General features: G+C 41.6%; 1 protein-coding gene across 2 annotated transcripts in view; it reads left to right on the top strand.

The window, feature by feature from the left end:
* dnah10 (dynein axonemal heavy chain 10) overlaps positions 1 to 26,516 on the top strand; it is a 283,837-nt gene that overhangs the window by 153,636 nt on the left and 103,685 nt on the right. For both annotated transcript variants that reach the window (XM_072240729.1, XM_072240730.1), the window contains 9 exons: positions 325 to 471; positions 5,831 to 6,022; positions 7,045 to 7,163; positions 7,311 to 7,469; positions 8,222 to 8,357; positions 12,867 to 12,989; positions 14,833 to 14,967; positions 19,054 to 19,270; positions 24,211 to 24,330. In XM_072240729.1, coding sequence (XP_072096830.1) covers positions 325 to 471; positions 5,831 to 6,022; positions 7,045 to 7,163; positions 7,311 to 7,469; positions 8,222 to 8,357; positions 12,867 to 12,989; positions 14,833 to 14,967; positions 19,054 to 19,270; positions 24,211 to 24,330 — 1,348 coding nt within the window. The remainder of the gene's footprint in view (positions 1 to 324; positions 472 to 5,830; positions 6,023 to 7,044; positions 7,164 to 7,310; positions 7,470 to 8,221; positions 8,358 to 12,866; positions 12,990 to 14,832; positions 14,968 to 19,053; positions 19,271 to 24,210; positions 24,331 to 26,516) is intronic.

Raw genomic sequence — 26,516 nt, 5'->3', positions numbered from 1 at the left:
TTCTAACGTGAAGTTCACTTTGTTTATAATTAAGTTATTTCAGAAAGTCATGGAACGAGATCATCCATTCCCGTTGTCTACACCAACTGAAATCCTTCCTTCCAGCATCGATCCCAGCAGGTTACAGCTTAGCACATCCAGAGCTCTGACGATGTTTCTGCCAACTCCACACCTGAAGCATTTTCCTCATCTCCCTCTAATCCTTCCACCAGTAATTTTAACTCTCTGCCCTCTAGTTTGAAATTACTCTGTTAACTTCAATGCTTTTATGTTAAAGTAATTTACACTCAGTTTATTTTAATGTTTTCCTTCATTGAAATACAGATCCTTGCAAAGAAGATGACAGTACTTTACAAGCTGGGCAAGGAGCAGCTTTCAAAGCAACATCACTATGACTTTGGGCTTCGAGCTCTTAAGTCTGTACTTGTTATGGCAGGAGAACTGAAGAGAGGGTCTCCTGATATCAGTGAGGTAAAGCTGGGTTTACATAGATAATTGTTTGCTTGGTTGGATATTAGGTGACACTTCCTAGAAGTAGCTGCATTTGTGAGCACTGATTTTTCAGTATTCCATCCATGAAATTACCAAGGGAGTTACTTTTTTCACTTAATCATGGAATCTGGGTATTCATTGCCACCCCAAGTTACCCCTGTGTTGAGTAATGTGCTCAGTCATCTCTGAGGGCAGTTAGGAGTTCATAAAATGCCATGGATGTGGGATGACATAGAAATCAATTAAGAATTGCTAACCCTGTTCCCTGAAGGAATCATAAATCACTGGGGTATTGAGAAAAATCAGTTAGTGGAAAATTAGAGGATTGAGAAGCTTTTAAAATCCAACAGGATGCAACTAAAAAGCAATAAGGAGGAAAAAGATAAAATATGAAGGTCAGCTAGGCAATAATATAAAAAAGAATTCCAAAAGTTTTTTCCAGTTTCATATATAAGGAGAGTTGAGAGTGGATTTCAGACAGCTTGAAAATGACTGTAGAGAGGTAGTAATGGAGGACAAAAAAATGGTGGATAAACTTAATACAATGGTGCTAGAAAGTTTGTGAACCCTGTAGGAGTTTCTCCATTTTTGCATTAATATGACCTAAAGTATGATCAGATTTTCATGTGTCCTAAAGCTAGCTAAAGAGAACCCAATTAAAGAACTAACACAAAACATACTTGTTAATTTGTTTATTGAGAAAAATGATCCAATATTACATGTATTTGTTGGAAAAAGTACGTGAACCTTTGTTTTCAGTAACTGGTGTGATCCCCTTGTATAGAAATAATTTCAACCAGACGTTTCCGGTAACTGTTGATCAGTCCTGAACATTGTCTTGGAGGACCTTTAGGCAATTTCTCCTTAGAAAACTGTTTCAACTCTAGGATGTTAGTGGGCATTCTTGTATGAACTGCTTGATTTAGATCCTTCCACAACATTTCTGTAGGACTAAGGTCAGGACTTTGACTCAGCCATTCTGAAACATGAATTTTCTTCTTAAACCATTTTGTTGTTGATTTACTCTTGTCTTTCTGATCATTGTTTTGTTGCATTGTCCAACTTCTGTTAAGCTTCAGGTGATGGACTGCTACCCTGGCATTCTCCTGTAAAATATCTTGATACGATTTTGAATTCATTGTTCCCTCAACAATTGTAAGCTGTCCAGGCCTGAGGGAACAAAGCAGCCCCAAACCATGACGCTCCTTCCACCATATTTCACAGTTGGGATGAGGTTTTGGCGTTGGTGTGCAGTGCCCTTTTCCCTCCCAACATAGCAGTGTGTATTTCTGCCAAGAAGTTCAATTTTCATCTCATCTGAGCACAGAACATTGTCCTAGGTGGTCTTTTGCAAACTTGAGACATGCAGCAATGTGTTTTTTAAGAGAGCAGTGGTTTCCTCCTTGGTGTCTTTCCATGAACACCATTCTTGTTCAGTGTTTTTATTATAGTGGACACATGAACAGAGACTTTAGCAAGTTCTAGAGATTTCTGCAGGTCTTTTGCAGATGCCCTTGGGTTCTTTTTCACTTGTTTCAGCATTGCACATTGTGTTCTTGGTGGATCTTTGCAGGAGGTCTACTCCTAAGCAACAATATTGAATTGTTTCCATTTGTAAACAATTTAGCTTACTGTGGACTGATGAGTACTCAGGTCTTTAGAAATGCTTTTGTAGCCTTTTCCAGCTTCATGCATCTCTGCAATTTTTCTTCTAGGGTCCTCTAAAAGTTGCTTTGATCATGGCGTGGTGCAGATAAACAGATCTTTATTGAGAAGAGCAGGCTCTGTCAGAAACTTGCGTTTGTGTATCTTTTTTATAGGGCAGGGTACCTCTACGACCCACACCTCCAATCTCATATTATTGATAGGAGCACCTGATTCCAAATAGGAGGCATTACCACAAAGGTTCACATACTTCTTTTAAAAAGTTCATGAAATATTGGATATTTTTTTCTCAATAAGTAAACACATGTAATGTTTTTTTGGGTGTTATTTATTTAATTGGGTTCTCTTTATCTAGTTATAGGACATGTGAAGATTTCTTTACATTTTAGGTCATATTTATGCAAAACAAAAAAGAAAATTCTACAAGGTTCACAAACTTTCTAACACCACTGTCTGTATTTTACATCATTCTTCCCAGTGGAATACACTCGCAGTATGCCAGAAATTTTAGAGTATCAGGAGGTAGAAGTGAGTGTATTTGCAATTACTACGGAGAAGATGTTTAGAAGCTGAAAGGTCTGAAAGTAAATATGTCACCTGCACCAGATGAACTACACCCTATGGTTTTGAAAGCAGTAGCAGAAGAGATTGTGGAGGCATTAATTATGATCTTTCAAGAATCACTGGATTTTGGAATGGTTCTGGAGGACTGGAATATTACAAATGTAAGTAAGTGTATGGTAGTCAAATCTAGGATCAAAAGTTCAACTTCTAATTTTTTCCAAACTAAGACATAACATCACCTGAGAGAACCATTGTATCAAAGTGGGAACAGAGACATCTTTCCATTTTAATAAAATAGCCCTTCTAGCCAATAATGTGACAAATGCAATTACGTATTGGTCTGATATAGAAATACCGTGAATATATTGAGGAATTATACCAAACAAGACTGTCAATTTATTAGGTTGTAAATTGATTTTTAAAGCTTTAGAAATTGTAGAAAAAGTAGATTTCCAAAATTGCTTCAATACAGAACACGACCAAAACATATGTGTCAATGTAGCTGTCTCAGTTTTGCATCTATCACAATTTGACTTCGAGAAAAGGTGCAGTTCTTTTGCCCATTATTATCATTTGATTTGAGTTAATAAAGATAGTCCTTTTCTGACGCTTGGGTAAATGGATTTGGTTGGCGGATTGATGTCTTTTCTTATGGAAGCTTGTATGGTGTATAGCTCTGGGTTTGTGCTCCAAATAGGTTTTTTTCCCCGTTTTTTTGTTATTAGGGTTTTTTTTGTTTTAGTTAGTAGGGGTTCTTTTTTCTTTCTTTCTTTTTTCCATAAAAAAAGCTTTAACATTTTGTTTTTTTTATTATTATTGATATACTGTTCAGTTTGGTTGATAGTTTAACTCTCATTCTACGTATGGATCCGTTGTCTTGATTATTTTGATGTATTTTTCTGTTGTTGATTTTCAATAATAATTAATAAAAAAGAATTAAAAGAAAAAAAGTAAGTAAGTGTATGATAATGCACTTTGGTAGAAGAAATAAAAGTGTAGACTATTTTCTAAATGGGGAGAAAATTCAAAACTCAGTGATGCAAAAGTACTTGGGTATCCTCATTAAGGTTAACTTGCAGGTTGAGTTGGTGGTAATGAAGGCAAATGCAATGTTACCATTCATTTTAAGAGGACTAGCATATAAAAGCAAGGATGTAATGCTGAGGCTTTAGAAAGCAGTGGTCAGACTGCACTTGGAGCAGTTTTGGCCCCTTATCTAAGAAAAGATCTGCAGGCATTGGAGAGAGTCCAGAGAAGGTTCCAGGAGTAATTCTAGGAATTAAAGGGTTTGTATATGAGGATCGTTTGATGGCTCTGGGCCTCTACTCGCTGGAGTTCAGAAGAATGGGGGGGGGTATCTCATTGAAACTTATCAAATATTGAAAGGCCTAGATAGACTGGATGTGGAGAGGATGTTTCTTATGGTGGGTGAGTTTAGGACCAGAGGACGCAGCTTCAGAATAGAGGGACCTCCATTTACAACAGAGATGAGGAGGAATTTCTTTAGCCAAAGGATAGTGAATCTGTGGAATTCTTTGCCACAGACAGTTGTGGAGTCCAAGTCATTGGGTGTATTTAAAAGGGCGGTTGATAGGTTCCTGATTAGTTAGGGCATCAAAGGTTAAAGTGAGAAGGCAGGAAAAATGGGGTTGAGAGGGATAATAAATTAGCCATGATGGATTGGCACAGCAGACTCAATGGGCTGAATGGCCTAATTCTGCTCCTAAGTCTTATGGTCTTTTCCAGATTAATTACTGATTTAAATTTTCCAGCTACTGGGATTCCAATGCCTCTCTAGATTTAACCACTATATCACTCTACTCCTCCTTGAGATCTCAAGTGTTATATTTTTGCAAAAGAAATTAATGAAATTGATCTGAATTAACTCATTAAGCAGTTGGAATAAGGAACAGCAATTGGTTTTATTGTCCAGACTGTGAATAAAGATTAGCTTTATTTGTCACATGTACATCAAAACATACAGAGAAATGCACTGTTTTGTAACAACATTGAACACAGCCCGAGGGTTGTGCTGGGCACAACCCACAAGTTCCACAATGCTTCCAGCACCAACCTAGCATCCCCACAATTCACTAACCCTTACCATACATACAGTGAGCCAGGAGGAAAAATGTCATAAATCATTCAGCATGGAAAGAGGCTATTCTGCCCCACACATCCATGGCAATCAGTGGGCACCTTTCAGATTGACCTCCTTACCCAACAATTGATCCACAGCCAATCAGTGAACACCTGTCATATTAGCCTCCACACCTAGCATCTGGTCTACAGCCAATCAGTGAGCGCCTTTCATACTGACCTTATCATCCAGCACTTACTCCACAGCCAATCAGTGAACACCTTCCATGTTAACCTCCTCCCCTGGCACTTGGCCCACAGCCCTCCGTGCCTAAGTGATTCAAGTGTTCACCTCGACATTGCCAGTGACCCAGCTTCAACCGTCCCCTTAGGCAATACATTTCTGCTACTCACTAGTTTCTGGGTCAATCTGAATTTCTTCCATCCTTCCCCTAAATTTACGTCCGGCAGTTTTATGTACCTCTGATATGGGGAAAAGTTTCCTACAGTCCATCTATGTTCAGTATAATTTTATATACTCAATCATATCACCTCTTAACCTCCCTGCTTCAGGTAGAACAGACCCTGCTTCTCCAGTCTCTCCTCATAACTGAACTACTCCATTCCAGGCAGTGCCTTGGTGATCTTCTCTATACCCTCTGACTTAGGGATCAGTGTATTTGGTGGAAGGCAGGGTACAAATGGAAGTCTGTGCCTTTACTTCACATTACTAACTAGGCAGTTTCTGGTGGATTTGAATGAGCTGCCCACTGTCATAGTTGCTGCTAATCCACGACCAATTATCCTCATCACAGCTCCAAGCTTTTTGAATTAAGGGAGTAAGGGAGAAGGATTTGGATTTGACTTAGTATGTATATAACTTACTATAAATAAACATTAAATTTGTGGGAGATTAATTTTTTTGCAGATATATTCAGTGACATACAACATACAGTTGCATGATTAGTGTTAACCATGCTTGAAATTATGTCAAGGCAACCTGACTATGTCACTTGATTTGATCTACTAGGATGTGGTGCTGATGAGGGCACTGAGAGACATGAATCTCCCAAAATTCGTCTTTGAGGATGTTCCCCTCTTCCTGGGCCTGATCTCTGACCTGTTTCCAGGGCTGGAATGTCCTCGTGTCCGCTACCCTGACTTCAACGATGCGGTGGAACAGGTGCTTGCAGAGAACCATTATATTTTATTGCCAGTTCAGGTACGCCCAGATGTAGTTCCCTTCTACTTTTTATGTTTCATTTGCAATTACATTAAAATTAAGCAATGATCTCAAAACAGCAAGCTTTTTAATTCATTGGTTGTTTCTTCCTTCTCCTGGCATCATATTGAGACATTTCTAACATAACAGAGTATGATTTGAACCTTTCTAACCAAACTGCAGAATAGCATAATGTATTCTGACTGACATTTAATATCTCTTTTGATTTGTTGAACATGTTTATGATTTCCATTGTAGGAATTGGCTAAGCGGAATGTAGGAAAGATGCTAACTAAGGACACAGTCAAAGAAGGCTTTCTTCTTGATTAGGCATCAACTAATTCATGGATTGTATTTTGTAGGAATTGTCAATATATAGTTAGGAGAGTTCCTTATCTCTATCGAGAGAAGTCCGAGGAATCCTTCAGTACCTGAGCAAACATTTATCCCTCATCTGATTCTCCAAAACATAGAACAGAGAACAGGGAACAGGCCAATGCTGTGTTGACCTAATTAAACTAGTAATTAAGTGCCTTACTAAATCAACCCCCTTACTCCATTCTGCCTACATAACATCTAATCCCTCCACTCATGTGCCTATCCAAGACACTCTCGAATGACTCTACCATTTCGTAGATTGAGTTGATGAACTGATTCAGTGCTTCTGTGACCACATGCAGAAATGGATTGCATGAAGTGGACTGCAGTTGAAATAATCTACAGCTGTTAAATATCACAGGGCAGAGAGAGTTCTTCTTCTACCTTTTAAAGTGGTGGCAATTCTATTCTGATGATTCATGAAGTGTTTTCTCACAGAAATACCATGCGGTGCCTAAATACCAGATCCATCACACCTTGCAAACTTAACACATAACCCCACAGCCCTGGTGTGGGTCCTACCTAGAACACCAGTTTGGAGCATCTTTGGCTTTTGTTCTAGCATTGAGATAATATGTTCTTCCGTATTTGCTGAAAATCCAAATGTATCTGGTGTAAATAGGTGAGAATCTGCTCTTCTACAGGTGGATAAAGTGGTGCAGATGTACGAAACAATCATGACTCGACACACCACCATGGTGGTTGGACCCACTGGAGGTGGAAAGACTGTGGTCATTAATACACTTTGCAAGGCTCAAACCAGGTGAGATCTAACACTGGCTGTTCTGTATTTAGAAGTCTGAAACCTTCACAGTCAGATGTGCTAATGCCTTTGTGTAATACAGATAGGGAAAACATTCCATAACCTGGTTTGGAAACAATGTCTCTTGGTTTTTCCTTTATCTTGTAGAATGTCACTGGTGACAAAACTGTACACACTGAATGCAAAGGCTGTCAGTGTGATCGAGCTCTATGGAATCTTGGATCCTGTGACTCGTGACTGGACTGATGGAATTTTATCAAATATATTTAGAAATATCAATAAACCAACTGACAAGAAGGAAAGGAGGTAAAAATTCCAATTTAATAATTGAAAAAAAACTTATGTCCCATATCATTAAACAGCACAAAATCAGAATGTCCCATATCCAAAGGCTCGTTCTGATGGGCTTAAGGTATCAATACATCCACTGATAATTATTCGATAGAGTTGTTCATTGATACAAGGTTAAATTAAGAGATTTGCCTTGTCAATTTAGAAAGCAACTCTCTTAATTGGCCTCTGGCAGTAAATTGATAATCTACATACAAGGGAAGTCAAAACCAACATAAAAGCAAAAGAGAGGGCATACAATAGGGCAAAAATTAGTGGGAAGTTAGAGTATTGGGAAATTTTTAAAAACCAACAGAAGGCAACTAAAAAAGCCCTAAGTGGGGAAAAGATAAAATATGAAGGTGAGCTAGCCAATATAAAAAATGATACCAAAAGTTTTTTCAGAGATATAAAGAGTAAGAGTAGATATTGGACTGCATTCTCCTGCCTTCTCAGATTATAACAGTGGCCACACTGTTGGGAGGTTGTGTATCTTTGAAATTCTGTACTCCTGTGAGCTGTTGAATAATCCAGCCGATTGTGGTACAAAATATCCTAGCTGTCATGCTTCTCAAATTACAACAATGGCCACACCTTGTTGGTTGTACGACCTTTGAGTTTGAAACAGGTATTGTAAGGATACAGGTCTGGTTCTATTTTATTTCTCTTCACATTAGCAACTTGCAGTGAGGTATGGTGTTGGGAATATGATGGTATAACTTTTACAGGTACATTTTATTTGACGGTGATGTGGATGCACTCTGGGTGGAAAACATGAACTCTGTGATGGATGACAACAAGTTGCTGACACTGGCAAATGGAGAACGGATCAGGCTGCAGGCTCACTGTGCCATGCTCTTTGAGGTAATGTTCCAACATATCTCTTCTGCAATGGTTAGCAAAGGAAGACATCTTTGCCTTCAGGTCAGTAAATCAAGGTCAGCATTCTGTGGCATCTCTCTTTCCCTCAATGAGAAAGAGAGTGGTACAATTCCACATGGACACTATGGCCAAGAAAATGCACCCGGGCCTCTACTTCTTCAGGAGGCTAAAGAAACTCAGCATGTCCCCGTCGACCCTCAGCAATTTTTAAAGATGCACAATAGAAAGCTTTCTATCCGGATGTATCACAGTTTGGTACAGCAACTGCTCTGCATGTGACCACAAAAAAAACTGTGACAAGTTACGGTCACAGCTCAGCCCATTATCAGGAACCAGCCTCTACACCTTGGATAGTTTAGATAGGCACATGGATGGTAGGGGTATGTAGGGTGATGGTCCTGGTGCAGGTCGATGAGAATAGGCAGTTTAAATGGTTCAACAAGGACTAGTTGGATTGAAGAGCCTTTTTCTGTGCTGTACATTTCTATGATTATGACTTCTCATTGCCTCAGAAAAGCAGCCAACAGAATCAAAGACTCTACCCACCCTGAACCTTCTCTCTTTTCTTCCCTTCCATTGTGCAGAAAATATAAAAGCCTGAAAGCACATACAAGGATAACTTGTACCTCATATTTATAACATTATTTAAAAATTCCTCTGTACAATAAGATGAAATTTTGATCTCACAATCATTATTAATTGGCCTCATTCTCACCATGCACCTTATTGTCTACCTGCACTGCTCTTTCTCTGGAACTGTAACACTTCATTCTGCATTCTTTCGTTTTCCCTTGTCCTGCCCTGATGTATTGATGTGATGAAATAATCTGTATGATAGCATTCATATAAAGTTTTTTTTATATCAGTACATGCGACAATAATTGTTCATTCATTATCTGCCATGTTGTATAACATGGATGATCAGGGTCTTTCCATGACCATGATTGTTCTTAGCAAATCTTTCTACAGAAGTGGTTTGTCATTGCCTTCTTCTGGGCAGTGTCTTTACAAGCCAGGTGACCCCCAGCCATTATCAATACTCTTCAGAGATTGTCTGACAGCAGTGGTCACATAACTAGGACTTGTGATGTGCACCAACTGCTCATACGACCATGCACACCACCTGCTCCCTTGGGTTCAGTGACTCCGATCAGAATGGGTTAAGCAGGTGCTACGTCTTGCCCAAGGGTGACCTGCAGGCTATTGGAGGGAAGGAACACCCTACACCTCCTTTGGTAGAGAATTATCTCCATTCTGCCACATGAGCGACAATAATAAACACAAACACAAAATATTCTGCAGATGCTGGGGTCAAAGCAAATGCACAAAACGCTGAAGGAACTCAGCAGGTCGGACAGCATCCGTGGAAATGATCAGAAAACGTCTTGGGCCAGAACCCTTCGTTAGGACTGAAGAGGAAAGGGGCAGAGGCCCTATAAAGAAGGTGAGGGAGGGTGGGAAGGAGAAGGCTGGTAGGTTCCAGGTGAAAAACCAGTAAGGGGAAAGATCAAAGGGTGGGGGAGGGGAAGCAGGGAGGGGATAGGCAGGAAAGGTGAAGGAGGAATAGTGGAAAACACAATGGGTAGTAGAAGGAGGCGGAACCATGAGGGAGGTGATAGGCAGCTGGGGGAGGGGGGCAGAGTGAAACTGGGATGGAGGAAGGGATGGGGAGGGAATTACTGGAAGTTGGAGAATTCAATGTTCATACCAAGGGGCTGGAGACTACCTAGACGGTATATGAGGTGTTGCTCCTCCAACCTGAGTTTAGCCTCATCATGGCAGTAGAGGAGGCCATGTATGGACATAACCAAATGGGAATGTGAAACATAGAGTTGAAGTGGGTGGCTACCAGGAGATTCTGTCTGTTGTGGCGGACGGGGTGGAGGTGCTCGACGAAGCGGTCCCCCAATCTGCGTCGGGTCTCACCGATGTGGAGGAGGCCGCACCGGGAGCACCCCGACAGTAGATGACCCCGACAGGTTCACAAGTGAAGTGTTGCCTCACCTGGAAGGACTGTTTGGAGCACTGAATGGTGGTGAAAGAGGAGATGTAGGGACAGGTGTAGCACTTACGCTTACAGGGATAAGTACTGGGTGGGAGATCCGTGGGGAGGGACGTGTGGATAAGGGAGTCGCGGAGGGAACAATCCCTGCGGAAAGCGGAGAGGGGTAGAGAGGGAAAGATGTGCTTAGTAGTGGGGTCCTGTTAAAGGTGGCGGAAGTTGCAGAAGAATAAGCACAAGATGCTGCAGATGCTGAAAATCTTGAGCAACACACACAAAATGCTGGAGGAACTCAGCATGACAAGTAGCATCCATGGAGAGGAATAAACAGAAGGGCATTTGGAGGGGACTGCATGTTAGCACCATTATTAATGGGCATACAAGCCTGTGGGATCTGGGAGTATAAATCCGTCGGACCTGGGAGTACAAGCCTGTGTGTTCTGCCGAGTTGTAGTGTAGTGTGGGCTGTGGTCAGTGGTGTAGACTTGTAAAGAATTAAAATAAACAAGATATCATGGCAGCATTGCTGCATGTTGCAGCTGCAGTATGTGCAGTTCATAGCAATGGTATCTATGCGATGTGTTTGCACTTCAGTTAACTTTGGCTCAGAGTTGCTAAGTCAGAATCCAAGATTCAGACACTGCGAGCACCAGGGAAAGGATACGTCCACTGTAGCACCAAATTCTTAGTTATCTGCAAATTTACTAATTGCTCTGCATACATTCTCATTCAAATCATTAATATGTACAACATCAAGGATCCTTGCAGCATTCCGCTGATCACAACCCTCCACTACCACCATCTGAATCTTCCCACTAACACAAAATTTTGAATCCATTTGGCTATCTCACCTTGCATCCAATGTGATCTAACCTTCCAGACTGGTCTACCGTGCAGGACTTTGTTAAAGGACTCGCTAAAGTAGATGCACACAATATCTACTACTCTGCCCTAATCATTCGGGATTGGCCACTTCAAAACCCTTCTGTTATTCTTTCCCATGCACTAAACCATGTTGACATGGATAAAGGCATCTCTTGTCTTTATCCCAATCCTTGCTTTTTGAAGTAAATAGAAATTCTATCCTTCAGAATCCTTTCCAATAATTCTTCTATCACTGACATAAGGCTCACCAGCCTGTTGTTCCCTGGCTTATCCCTGAATCCTTCTAAAATAAAAGCACTACATTAGCTATCCTCCAGTCTTCTCGTACCTCATCTGAGACTGGTGAAGGTACATAAATCTCTGCCAAGGCTCCAGCAATCACTTCCCTTGCTTCCTGTAACAACCTATAGTACATGTGGTCCAGCCCTGAGGATTTCAGGACCTGTATGCATTTCAGGACCTGCACTACCTCCTCCTTCACATCAGTAAAACCAAGGAGTAGGTTGTGGACTTCAGGAAGAGTAAGCCAAGGGAATCCACACCAGTCCTCATTGACGGATCAGCAGTGGAAAGGGTGAGCAGTTTCAAGTTCCTGAGTATCAACATCTCCGAAGATCTATCCTGGGCCCAGCATTTTGACCGTTACAAAGAAGGCATCACAGTGGCTATATTTCATTAGGAGTTTGAGGAATCTTGGTATGTCACCAAAGGCTCTCACAAATTTCTACAAATGTGCAGTGAAGAACATTCTAACTGGTTACTTCACCTTCTGTACAAAGGGGCCACTGCACAGGATTGGAAAAAGGTGCAGAAAATTATAAACTCGGCCAGCTCCATCATGGGCACTAGCCTTCGTAGCATCCAGGACATCTTCAAAAAGTGATGCCTCAAAAAGGCGACATCCATCATTAAGGATCCCATCACCCAGAACACGCCATCTTCTCATTGCTTATGATCAAGGAGGAGGTACAGGAGTCTGAAGAGACACTCAATATTTTAGGAACAGCATCTTCTGTTCCACCATCAGGATTCTGAATGGATAATGAACCAATGTACACTACTTCTCTATTTTACCCTCTCTTCTTGCACTACTTACATATATATATAAATAATGTTATAAGGACTATAATGTTCACTGGGCAGGTTTTGCAGTGGGAGTGCAGCTGCTAGCACACTGCCTTAAATGTACAGACAAGTGTCTCAAGTGAACAGATTATCTAAAAATCTGCACCATGAATGTGAGGGTTCAGCTCTGTGGAGGTACAGACAGTGAGAAGCATAGCTCACAGTATTGCTGTAGAAGTCTTGTCTGGTCGGGGTGCCATTCTGCATGTTTGATCCAGAATCAGGAGTGGGAGTAAAAGTAGGAATTTATTATTGATTTGACAGGCTGTTGCCATATTCTTCAACTTATAGTCAGATTTATTTATCATAAGTACATCAAGACATATAAGGAAATGTGCCATTTGTGTTAACAACCAACGCAACCTAAAGGTGTGCTGGAGCAGCCCACAGGTGTGGCCGCACATTCTGGTGCCAACATAGCACGTCCACAATGTTCTGCTCTGTTGACCTTGCTCTTTCTTACCTTATGAGCTTTATAGGTTGGAGATTTACAGTATGCCTCTCCAGCCACCGTTTCTCGTTGTGGGATGGTTTATGTGGACCCCAAGAACCTGCGATACAGACCCTACTGGGGCAAGTGGACCAATGAGAGGACCAGCAAGGTATGATTATTTTACAAACAGCTTTACAAATTGGTCAGTGAAAAATCTTGCAATAAACTCTAGCTTTATTTAACTGCAGAGCATATTTTTCTGAATGGGTACAACATTTAAGACTATAATATATAGGACAGAATTGGGTCATTTGACCCATTGCATCTGCTCCACCAGTTCATCCTGGCTGATCCAATTTTCCTCTCAGCCTCAATTTCCTGCCTTCTCCTCATATCCCTTCATGCTCTGACCAATCAAGAATCTGTCAACCTCTGCCTTAAGTATACATAAAGACTTGGCCTCCACAGCTGCTCGTGGCAAAGAATTCCACAGATTCACCACTCTCTGGCTAAAGAAATTCCTCCTCATCTCCATTCTAAAAGGATGCCCCTCTATTCTGAGGCTGTGTCCTCTGGTCTAAGACACTTCCAACATAGGAACATCTTCTCTGCATCCACTCTATCAAACCCTTTCACCATTCGATAGTTTTCAATGAGGTCACCCCTCATTCTTCTGAATTCTCATGAATACAGGCCCAAACCCATCAAATACTATTCATATGACAAGCTATTCAATCCTGGCATCATTTTCATGAACATCCTTTGAACCTTCTCCAGTTTTAGCACATCCTTTCTAAGGTAAGGGTCCCAAACCTGCTCACAATACTCCAGATGAGGCCTCACCAGTGCTTCATGAAGACTGAAGATTACATCCTTGCTTTTATATACTAGTCCTCTCGAAATGAATGCTAACATCTCATTTGCCTTCCTCACCAAAGACTCAACCTGCAAATTAACCTGTAGGAAATCATGCATAAGGACTCCCAAGTCCCTTTGCACCTCAGATTTTTGTATTTCCTCTCCATTTAGAAAATAGTCAACCTTTCATTTCTTCTACCAAAGTGAATGATTGTACACTTCCCATCGCTGTATTGCATCTACCATTTCTTTTCCCATTCTCCTAATCTAAGTCCTTCTGTAGCCTTTCTACTTCCTTGAAACTACCTGCTCCTCCACCTATCTTCCTATCATCTGCAAACTTTGCAACAAAGCCATCAATTCCATCATCCAAATCATTGACATACAGCATAGAAAGAATCGGTCCCAACACAGACCCCTCAGTAAAATTATAACAGTTTCTTTTAAAACCTTGCTGGTTTTAAAAGTATTTCAATTAGATTATTTTGATTATCTATATTAAAATTAGTACCTTATATTAGCAAATGTTTTCATTTATTTTGAATGCTCAATTATCCAGTATAACAAAGTATTTTATGACTTTCCTATATTAATACATAAGAATAATCTTCCTTTTAAAAACAGTGGATTTGTTAAAACAAAATGATAGTATTTATTGATTATTTTTCAATATTTAAACCAGTTATTCCATGTGGACTGAAGTGCATACAAGTGCAGTGCAGAGGCCCTGCCACATTACCAGTGATGCTGTCTTTCAGTTGTGATATTAAAGCAGGCTCTTTCTGCACCAGGTGAATGTATCGAATGCATGCTATTACTCTGCAGCAGGACAGGGAGTATTCCACTGTATCCTACAAAATGTATATCCATCAACCAGTGTTTACCAGATCTCTGCCGTGTGCAAAGTGGTTGTCATGTTTTTTAAAAGGGTGACAGTAACTTTAATTCCAAGTTACATAATTGAGATAGAGGCTGTGTGAGACAAGCAAAGTCCTTAAATACCACAGTGGACTTTGCATGAAGCCTGGGTTGAGGCTCTTTCAGATGTAAGGTGAATAAAATATTAAGGGTTAAAGAAGCCAACAATGTTATGTAATAGTTTGAAATCTCACATCCTTTATGATATGACTTGTAATTATTTCTGTTTACTTCAGCAAGAACAGACTGACCTCTCCAAACTGTTTAACAAGTATGTGCCTCAGATCCTTGAGTTGATAGTGGAGGGGATGTTGGATGGAAGGCAAGTTGAGAAGTTGAAAACAATTGTCCCTCAAACAGATCTGAATATGGTAAGAAGGTGGAAAGGTAAAACATTTTGATAGAAATATCAGCAGCGATTAACAAAATGATAATGGATGGGACTGGAGAAAGTGATTGCTGCCAGCTACAAGGTTGATCAGAAAGCAGTGCTATTAAATTCAGAGACTTGTGATATTAATAGGTGCACTTGCTTTGTAACAATACAATGAAGGATTTCATTCTATTAAATGTGTTTTCTCCATCTGGTATGATTACATAAAACAATCAAAAGGCACTTCCATTAGAGGTTTATTGGCTCCTGTCAACTTGCTTTTATCCATAATCATCAGGTTACACATTCAGATATGATTTGATGTAGATGCCTCCAGGAGGCTTATAGATATGATGATATGATGCTGAGATACATCTTAGGATGCGCTGGACATATCATCTGTGATGTAACCTGGGATCCTCGGGTGTTTCTGGTCTTCCAACATCAGACACCCTCGCCCAGGCGACCCAGCCAGGGTTGATCAGATGTGGCTTGTAAGATATATTCCATTGGACTTCTGTTGCTTCAACTCTAGGTGTTTACTAACACTTCTGGTCAACTGCTACCAAGTTATGTGGAACTGCTGGTGATTGTCAGCAAAGTGTTGGAATCCATTATTAAGGACATACTATCAGTCACAGAGTCATGGCACACTCAAACAAACTCTACAATCCACTCTGTCCATACTGACCATCAGTGTTGGAATCATTACTAAAGACATACTATCAGTCACAGAGTCATAGCACGCTTAAACAGACTCTACAACCCACTCTACCCTTGCTGACCATTAGCTTCCATCTGTACTAATCCCATTTACCTTCACTTGGTGCAACATAGTTTCCTGGAGGATTTTGACCTGAAACATTCACCCATGACCTGGCCTCCACAGCAGCCAGTGGTTCTAAATTCACCAATATCTGGCTAAAGAAATTTCTCTGTTTTAAATGGGCGCCTCTTCATCCCAAGGCTGTGCCACCTTGTCCTAGACTCCCCCACCATGGGAAACATCCTTTTCACATCTACTCTGTCTATGCTTTTCAGCATTCGAAAGGTTTTAATGAGATCCCCCCTCAACCTTCTAAAGTCCAGTGAGAACAGGCCCAGAGCCTTCAAACATTCCTCATATGATAATGCTTTCATTCCTGGCATCATCGTTGTGTATCTCCTCTGAACCATCTCCAATGCCACAGCATCACATCCCTGCTCTTGTATTCTAGACCTCTTGAAATGAATGCTATCATTGCATTTGCCTTCCTCACCATCGACTCTACCTGTGTTCACCTTTAGGGTGTCCCTTTGCATCTCAAATTTTTGGATTTTCTCCTCATTTAGAAAATAGTCTGCACATTTATTAATACTACCAAAGTGCATGACCATGCATTTTCCAGCATTGTATTTCATTTGCCACTTCCTTGCCTATTCTCCTAATCTAAGTCCTTCTGCAGCCTACCTGTTTCCTCAACACTACATGCCCCTCCACCAATCTACATATCATTTGCAAACTTGGCAACAAAGCCATCTATTCCATCATCTAAACCATTGATCTACAGCATAAAAAGAAGCAGTCCCAACACCAACCCCTGTGGAACAGCACCAGTCACTGGCAGCCAACCAGAAAAGGATCATTTTATTCTCACTCACTGCCTCCTACTAACCATGTGAGTAACTTTCCTGTTATACCATGGGCTATTTATTTATCCTACTTGTAATCTGCTCAAAGAATTCCAACAGGTTTGTCAGGCAAGATTTTCCCTTAAGGAAACCATACTGACTTTGTCCTATCTTGTCCTGTGTCACAAGTACTCCATAACCTTATCCATAAAAATTGACTCCAACATCTTCCCAACCACTGAAGTCAGGCTAACTGGTCTATAATTTCCTTTCTGCTGCCTCCCTCCTTTTTTAAAGAGTGGAATGATTTTTGCAATTTTTCAGTCCTTCGGAACCATGCTAGAGGCCAATGATTCTTGAAAGGTCATTACTAATGTCCCCACAATCTCTACCGCTACCTCTTTCAGAACCCCAGGGTGCAGTTCATCTGGACTGAGTGACTTATGGACTTTAGATCTTTCGGCTTTTTGAGCACCTTCCCCCTTGCAATAGTAAGTGCACTCGCTTCTCTTCCCTCACACTCTTCAGCACCTGGTGCACTGCTAGTGTCTTCCACAGTGAAGACTGATGCAGAATACTCATTTAGTTCATTTGCCATCTCCTTGTCCCCCATTATTATTTCTCTGGCCTCATTTTCTAGCGGTCCTATATCCACTCATCTCTCTTATTTTTTACATACTTGAAAAGTTTTTTTCTATCCAGTTTGATGTTGTTTGCCAACTTGCTTACATATTTCATCTTTTCCCTCCTGATGATTCTTTTAGTTGCTCTCTGTAGATTTTTAAAAGCTTCCCAGTCCTCTGTCTTCCCACTAATTTTTGCTTTGTTGTATGCCCTCTCTTTTGCTGTTACATAGCTTTGACTTCCCTTGTCAGTGACAGTTGAACAATTTTTCCATTTGAGTATACCTTTGTTTTTGAAATACATCTATCCTACACCTCCTTCATTTTCCCAGAAACTCAAGCCACTTCTGCTCTGCTGCCATCCCTGCCAGCATTTCCTTCCAATTTACTTTGGCCAACTCCTCTCTCATACCACTGTAGAGATGAAATGGTTATATATTTTCATATCAGGATGGTGTGTGACTAACGGGGGACCTACAAGTAGTTTTCCCATGTAGCTGTTTTATTTGTCCAAGTTAATAGAAGTCATTTGGACATTGTTCATGTTGTAGAAGGATTATGTAAGCGAGGAAGGGATTGTACAAAACTCGAAAGCCATAAAAACATTAAGCAGTACAGTATGCTTGCTTACTTTTGGAAGGAAAAGTTGGAACTTTGATGGAGATTTAGTGAATTAACTTACCTACTGAAGTTTCAAAGAGCAACGTGTTTATGATTCTGAGAGGGATTGATGTGGTAAACATGGAGAGTCTATTTATTCCAGGGCGGCCATCTCAGGAGATGAGAAATATTACCGAGGATGTTCAAGAAAGCTGTGTCAGGTCAGGATTGAAAACTGTGGAATGCTGGGCACAAAGAGAATCAGAGGATTGAATTGAATTGAATTGACCTTATTTCTTACATCCTTCACGTACATGAGGAGTAAAAAACTTCACATAACATCTCCATCTGAATGTGCAATGTGCAAATATAGTAATTTGTAATAAATAGTATGTGCGGTAAGATATACAACAGAACAGTCAATATAGCTTAGAAATACAATTGTGTCAGCATGAATTAATCAGTCTGATGGACTGGTGGAAGAAGCTGTCCCGGAGCCTGTTGGTTCTGGCTTTAATGCTGTGGTACCATTTCCTGGATGGTAGCAGCTGGAACAGTTTGTGGTTGGGGTGACTCGGGTCCCAATGATCCTTCGGGCCCATTTGACACACCTGTCGCTGTAAATGTCCTGAATAGTGGGAAGTTCACATCCACAGATCCACTGGGCTGTCTGCACCACTCTCTGCAGAGTCCTGTGACTGAGGGAGGTACAGTTCCCATACCAGGCAGTGATACAGCCAGTCTGGATGCTCTCAATTGTGCCCCTGTAGAAAGTCCTTAGGATCAGGGGACTCATGCTGAACTTCTTTAACCGTCTGAGGTGAAAGAAGTGTTGCTGTGTTTTTTTCACCACACAGTTGTTATGTACAAATCAAGTAAGGTCCTCAGTGATGTATATACCAAGGAACTTAAAGCTGTTCACCCTTTCAACCCCGGATCCAACGATGTCAATAGGAGTGAGCCTGTAATAGATGGGGACAGTATTGGATTGGCTCTGATACTCTGAAGGGAGTGTAAAATAGTGGGGGTGGGGTTTGGGGTTTCAGGGTGGGGCATGGAGTCTATTAGGTTGCACAAATTTCAGTGATGTAGAGAAAAAACAAAGTGGTAGTTTTACTATTCTGTTACCGATTACCATTTGTATACCATGATAGAAATCTCCAGTATGTTTTGGTCTAACTAGATCCAAACATAAATTGACAGTCTGCTGCAGCCAGGATTAAGATGTGTTTTGAATCACTTCCCTCTAGGTCACCCAGCTCACAAAGATGTTGGATTGTTTGCTGGACAAAGAGGTGGATAGCTTTGACGTACTAGAATGCTACTTTATTGAGGCCTTGTATTGCTCTCTGGGTGCTTGTCTTCTGGAGGATGGAAGGACAAAATTTGATGAGTATGTTAAACGTCTTGCCAGTATGTCAACAGTTGAAGCTTCGAATGTCTTTGCTGGCCCAGGAGAATTACCTGGTAAGAACCTCATGCAATATTTTGTCATTCAACAGAAAACAGTATATATACTCTACATTGAAAAAGTAAGATTGCTGTAGACACGGGATAATGTCAGGTGGATTAGAAAATGCCATCCTGGTTTGTTTTGCTTGCGGGATGTGGGTGTCACTGTTAAGGTTAACATTTCTTGCTGCCCTCTTGAATTGCTGTAGTTCCTACCTGTGTCTTATCTCTGAAACCTTTAGTTGGTACTCACCTAGGTCATTTATTCTGCCTCTTCATGCTGAGCTTGTTATACCTTTGGCTCCAACTTCTCAACCCCACATTCGACAATCAAAACAAATAATAACAAATGACTCAGCACGCATAGTCTCTATCTATTCTCGCCAAAGCCTGTTGAGCCAAGGCTTGACCACGAACACTGCTTCACTCGAAGAATTACCACTCCCACAATAAGAACTCTGCTTACACCTCACTTCTTTATATTGGCTTAAATACACTTCCTTACACCTGAGGATACCATTCCACCTTTGAGTCAATGCTTACTCTCAGAGCATTCCCATCAATCCCATCTCCTGCCTCGTCTCATGTTCCCATCAACTCATGAAGTCATAGAACACTACAGTACAGAAACAAGCTCTTCAGCCCATCAAGTCTGTGCTGAGCCATTAAACTGCCTAGCCCCATCAACCTGCCCCCACAACATAGCCCTCCATACCACTCCCATCCATATACCTATCCAAATTTCTCTTAAATTCTGAAATCAACCCCATATCCACCACTTCTGCTGGCAGCTCATTCCACACTCTCACCACCCTCTGAGTGAAGAAGTTCCTCCTCATGTTCCCTTTAAACATTTCACCTTTCTCCCTTAATCCATGACCTCCAGTTGTAGCCTTAACAAAACTCAGTGGAAAAAGCCTGTTTGCATTTACCCTATCTATATCCCTCATAATTTTGTATACTTCTATCAAATCTCCCCCCAAATCCTCTACATTCTAAGGAATAAAGTCCTAACCTATTCAACCTTTCCCTACAGCGCAAGTACTCAAGTCCTGGCAACAACTTTGTAAATTTACTCTGTACTCTCTCATTATTTACATCTTTCCTGCAGGTAGGTGACTAAAACTGGACACAATACTTCTGATTAGGTCTCACCAATGTCTTAAACAACTTCAACATAACATCCCATCTCTGTACTTTAATATGTTGATTTTTTTAATTGAATAGCCAGTTCTGCCCCTCCTGCAACCAAGCGTCACTAATGGCTCCAATGTCATAATTCCACATGCTGATCCACGCCCTAAGTTCATGCAGCTTCCCTACAATACTCCTTACATCACGTTAGTCCCACCACACTTGACCTTTCAATTCCTGACTTTTTATGTAGGCTTAACAACATGTTTCTGGTTACCATCCCCCTGTAACCCTAGTTTAAACCTCCCCCCCACCCCACCTCCATACAGCACTAGCAGACCTTCCCACTAGGATATTAGTACCCCGTCCCTTCTGTACATAGGACATAGCAATCTACAGCACATTACAGCCCACAATGTTCTGTCGACCATGTAACCTACTCTAGAAACTACCTAGAATTTCCCTACCACATAGCCCTCTGTTTTTCTAAGCCCCATGTACCCATCTAAGGGTTTCTTAAAAGGCACTATTGTATCCACCTCCCCCACCATCGCTGGCAGTGTACTCCACACACACTCTGTGAGAAAAACTTATCCCTGACATTCCCTCCGCACATTAAAACTATGTCCCCTCATGTTAGCTGTTTCAGCCCTGGGAAAAAGCCTGTGGCCATCCACACGATCGCACCTTCTCTGGAAAAGACCCCAATGATCCAAAAATCTTCTGGCCTCCCTTCTGCAACAACTCCTTAGCCACATATTCAACTATATGATCTTCCTATTTCTGGCTTCACTAGGACGTGGCATGAGTACCAATCCTGAGATCACAACCCTGGAGGTCCTGTCTTTTAACTTAGCACCTAACTCCTTGAACTCACTTTGCAGGACCTCGTCACCCATCGTACACATGCCACTGGTATCAACGTGAACCATGACCTCTGGCTGCTCACCCTCCCACTGAAGAATGCTGCTGACTCGATCCAAAATGTCCCTGACCCTACTACCCAGGAGGCAACAAACCATCCAGGATCCACAGAACCTCCTTTCTTTTCTCCTAACCAATGAATTTTCTATCACTACAGCTTGCTTCTTCTTCCCCCCTTCCCTTCTGACCAACAGAGCTAGACTCAGTGCCAGAGTCCTGACTGCTGTGGCCTTCCTGTGTTAAGTCATGCCCCCCGATAGTAATCGAAGTGTTATTTGGGAAACACCTGTATTGTGGGAAATGGCCGCAGATGTACTCTGAATGGCTGCTCTCCTCTTACCCTCTTGTGATGTTCACCCAGTTACCTGTGTCCTGTACCTTGAGGGTAACTATCTCCACGTACACCCTGCTTGTCGACCCCTCAGTCTCCCAAATGATCCGGATTTCATCCAGTTCTTAATCTTAATGTGGACTGTTGGAAGCTCCAGCTGGATGAACTTCTTGCAGGTATAGTCATTAGGGGCTCAGGAGATCCCCCGCCTCCCTGCACCCCAAAGGGGCATTACTCTATCCTGCCTGGCATTCCCACTGCTCGAAATGTGCAATAAGAAAGAAAGAATAAATAATGAAAAAAAATCTACCTATGTGCTACGCCTCTCCTTGCCAAAGCCTCAACTCCCCACTCCTAACACTGGCCCACTCACACAATGGCCACTCTGCTTAAACCTAACTCCTTTATGTTGGCCCTTGCCAAGTGTCTAATTATATACAATCCAATGTTTCCTTGGGAGCTGTGGCAGTAAAATATATCAACTCCCCTGCTCACTTCACTTAAACTCTCCTATGCAATCTGGTGTCTCCTCTGGAACGGTGGCATGCAAAATGTGACAACAGCCACCACTTGCTTCTTTTAAACTCTCTCCCTATATGCTCCCCCTTATTCTTTACCAGCTGCCTACATTGGGGTAATTTACAATAGCCAATTAACTGAACTGTTTTTGGAATCTGGAAGGAAACTGAAGCACCCATGGGAAAACAATGCCGGGAGAATACAGAAAGAATATTCTTGAAATGCAAGTTTCCTAAAGGTTAATTTGCAGGTTGAGTCTGTAGTGAGGAAGGCAAATGTAATGTCAGCATTCATTTCTAGAGGACTAGAATATAAAAGCAAGGATATAATGTTGAGACTTTATAAAGCACTGGTGAGGCCTCACTTGGAGTATTGTGAGCTGTTTTGGGCCCCTTATTTTAGAACGGACGTGCTGAAACTGGAGGGAGGTTCAAAGGAAGTTCATGGAAATGATTCCAGGATTGACGACTTATCATATGAGGAGTGCTTGAAGGCTCTGAGCCTGTATTCATTGGAATTCAGGAGAATGAGAGGTGACCTCATTGAAACCTATTGAATGGTGAAAAGCCTTGATAGAGTGGATATGGAGAGGATGTTTCCTATGGTGGGGGAATCTAAGACCAGGTGACACAACTTCAAAATAGAGTGGCATCCTTTTAGAATGGAGATGAGGAGTAATTTTTTTTTAGCCAGAGAGTAGTGAATCTGTGGAATTCTTTACCACTGGCAGCTGTGGAACTGTAAGTATATATGTACAGTATATTTAAGGCAGAGGTTGATAGATTTTTCATTGGTCAGAGCATGAAGAGATATGGGGAAGGCAGGAGATTGGGGCTGAGAGGAAAAATGGATCAGCCATGATGAAATGGCGGAGCAGACTTGATGGGCCAAATGGACTCAATATGTTCCTATTTCTTATGGTCTAGTATACCATCTCCATGTAGGCAGCACTGGAGATCTCACGGGAACCCAGGTGATGCGGCAGCAGCACTTTCTGCACAGCCACTGGTGTTCATGAACTGTATTATTCATTCAGTCCTTACTCTGGTATCTCGGGTTTCCTTACAATGCAGCAGGAAGCTATATGACCCATTGAATGCATCGGCTCTCAGAGCATTGCCATCAGTCCAAGTCATTCACTTCCTGAGGCTTGTTGTCTCTCACTTCCCTATCAGTCCCTCTCTGAACTATTCTGGGAGTAATTTACAGTAGAAAATTACCTCAGAGTTTAATGGCAGGGTACACAGGGGCTGGAAGAAGCTGGTGATATAGGGGAGGGTATGGAGTAGGTGAAGGCCACCAAGAAAGAGAGGAATGACAGCGGAGAAGGAGGCTATTCATATTTGATCCCATCATTGGACATCAGTTAAGTGTAAGATATCAGCTACTTTGAAAAGCATCTTCATGCCTGTCATTATGACTTCAAAAAATGAATGTAATTGGTTGACGTTAATAGAGTTATTCTCTTAAAATCGTCCAAAAAGTTCCCACTTTTTTTTACATGAGATTAGAATATTAGAAAAGCAAAAATGGGGAAGACCTCAGGGTGTTTCAGCAGGAAGGGATCTGTGTGTCCTTGCAGATGATGCACAACAGTAACAGACGTGTTAATCAATTAGGAAAGGGAATATAGGGAAGTCTTTCTACAGTTTGTAGGGTGTTGATGAGACCACATACAGCATGGTGTCATTGTTAAAAAAAGGATAAACTCTCATTGGGGGCAGTGCCAAGAGGCTTCCTGAGATCAAGGCATTATGTTTTATAAAGGAAGGCTGAGTAATAGAACTTGCAGTTTGGAAGAGTGAGAAGTAAGTTTAATAAAACCTATAAGGTTCTGAGAACTTTGACAAACATGCTGAGAGGAGATTTTTCCTCATGGCGAAAAGCAAAGATATGACTGGCTACTCCTACTACTACACCCCAATATTCTTAATTGACTGTTGACTCTATGAGTGGAGTGGAGCTTCCATTCTGGAAGGTGCCGGATTTTGTATTTATATCTCTGTAAGATTAGATGCAGGAGGCTGAGTTGTGTTGTTTATTACAGGCCAGCTACCAACTCTTTATGATTTTCATTTTGATGGCGAGAAGCTGAAATGGATTCCATGGTCCAGCCTTGTGTCTAAGTATATCCACAACCCTGCAGTAAAATTTTTAGATGTTCTTGGTAAGTCATTGTCTTTCTATGTAACAGTCTGAATAGTCGATTATCAATGGCAGGACCAAGTGAGTGTTCATGGGTTCATTGTCCATTCGGAAACCTGATGGCAGAGGGAAAAAAGCTGTTCCTGAAATGTTGAGTGTGTGTCTTCAGACTCCTGTACCTCCTCCGGCAATGAGAAGAGGACATATCCTGAGTGATGGGGGTCCTTAATGATGGATGCCACTTTTTTGAAATATTGCCTTTTGAAGATGTCCTGAATGCTGGGAAGGCAAATGCCTACGATGGAGCTGGCAGAGTTTACAACTTTCTGCAGCTTATTCCAATCCTCTGCAGTAGTGCCTCCATACCAGATGGTGATGCAACCAGTTAGAATGTTCTCCACCGTACATCTGTAGAAATTTTTGCTTGCCTTTGGTGACGTACCCATTTTCCTCAAACTCCTAATGAAATATAGCTGCTATTATGCCTTCTCCATAATTGCATCAATAAGTTGGGCTCAGGATAGTTCTTCGAGAGATGTTGACATCCAAAAACTTCACCCTTTCCTCTTCTGATCTCTCGATGGTGTATGTTCCCTTGACTTGCTTTTCCAGGTCCACAATCAGTTCCATTGTCTTAGTGAAGTTGAGTGGAAGGTTGTTGCTGTGACACCACTTCTATGCACGAACGTGGAGGAACTGCCATGATCTCCAACAGCCCCCGATGTCCCTGTGATTTCAGTCTCTGAGGCTGACGTGAGAGCATCGTTCAGGAGCTGAACCCACGAGAAGCATCCAGCGAAATGGGGTACCTGGCTGAGTACTGAAGACCTGTACTGATCAACTGACTGGAGTGTTCGCTGATATCTTTAACCTCTCACTTTGGCAGCCTTCAGGTACCCACCTGCTTCAAGCAGGCTTCAGTATACTGGTGCATAAACAAAACATTGTAACCTGTCACAATGATTATCATCTAGTAGCACTCACATCCATTGTGATGAAGTGTTTTGAGAGGTTGGTGATGATACATATCAACTCCTGCCTGAGAAGTGACTTGGATCCACTCCAGTTTGCCTACAGATATAACAGGTCCACGGCAGATGTAATTTCATTGGCTGTTCTCTCAATCCTGGAACATCTGGAAAGCAAAGATGCAGACATCAGCATTCAATACTATCATCCCCTCAAAACTAATTAATAAGCTTCAAGACCTTGGCCCCGATACCTCCTTGTGCAATTAGATCCTCAATTTTCTCACTTGCAGACCCCAGTCAGTTTGGATTAGCAACATCTCCACAGTCACCATCAGCACTGATGCACCACAGGGCTGTGTGCTTAGCCCCCTGCTCTACATGCTTTACACTTATGACTGTGAGGCTAAGCGTAGCTTCAATGCCATATATAAGTTTGCTGGCAACACCACTGTTGTTGGCTGAATCAAAGGCGGTGATGAATAAGCATATTGGAGGGAGATTGAAAATTGGGCAGAGTGGTGCCACAACAACAACCTCTTACTCAATGTCAGCGAGACTAAGGAGCTGATTATTTACTTCAGGAAGATGAAACCAGAGGTCATGATCCAGTCTTCTTGGGAGATCAGAGATGGAGAGGGTAAGTAACTTTAAATTTCTGAGTTCTATCATTTCAGAGGACCTGTCTTGGGCCCAGCAAGTAAGTGCAATTATGAAGAAAGCACGGCAGCACCTCTGCTTCCTTAGAAGTTTGCAAAAATTTGGCGTGGCATCTAAAACTTTGACAAACTTCTGTAGATGTGCAATGGAGAGTGTATTGACTGGCTGTATTACAGCCTGGTATGGAAACACCAATGCTCTTGAATGGAAAATCCTATAAAAATTATTGGGTATGGCCTAGTCCATCACAGGTGAAGCCCTCCCTACTATTGAACGTGGAGTGCTGTCCACACTCATCATCATCAAGGACCGCCACCATCCAGATCACGCTGCTGCCATCAGGAAGAAGGTACAGGAGCCTCGGGACTCACACCACCAGGTTCAAGAGCAGTTATTGCCCCTCTTGATATTTATTGTTTATTTATTTATTTTTATTACTTCTTTATTTTTGTATTTGTACAGTCATTGCCTTTTGCACACTGCTTGTCTGTCCTGTTGGTGTGGTCTTTTATTGATTCTTCTTCTTCTTTCTTTATCAATCTTTTTATTATTTTATTGATTCTATTATGGCGTTTGGATA

The sequence above is a fragment of the Mobula birostris genome, chromosome 22 (assembly GCF_030028105.1).
Source record: "Mobula birostris isolate sMobBir1 chromosome 22, sMobBir1.hap1, whole genome shotgun sequence".
In the NCBI taxonomy this organism is placed as follows: Eukaryota; Metazoa; Chordata; class Chondrichthyes; order Myliobatiformes; family Myliobatidae; genus Mobula; species Mobula birostris.
The sequence above is the reverse complement of the archived record's forward strand: the minus strand, read 5'-3'. Positions and strand labels throughout refer to the sequence as shown.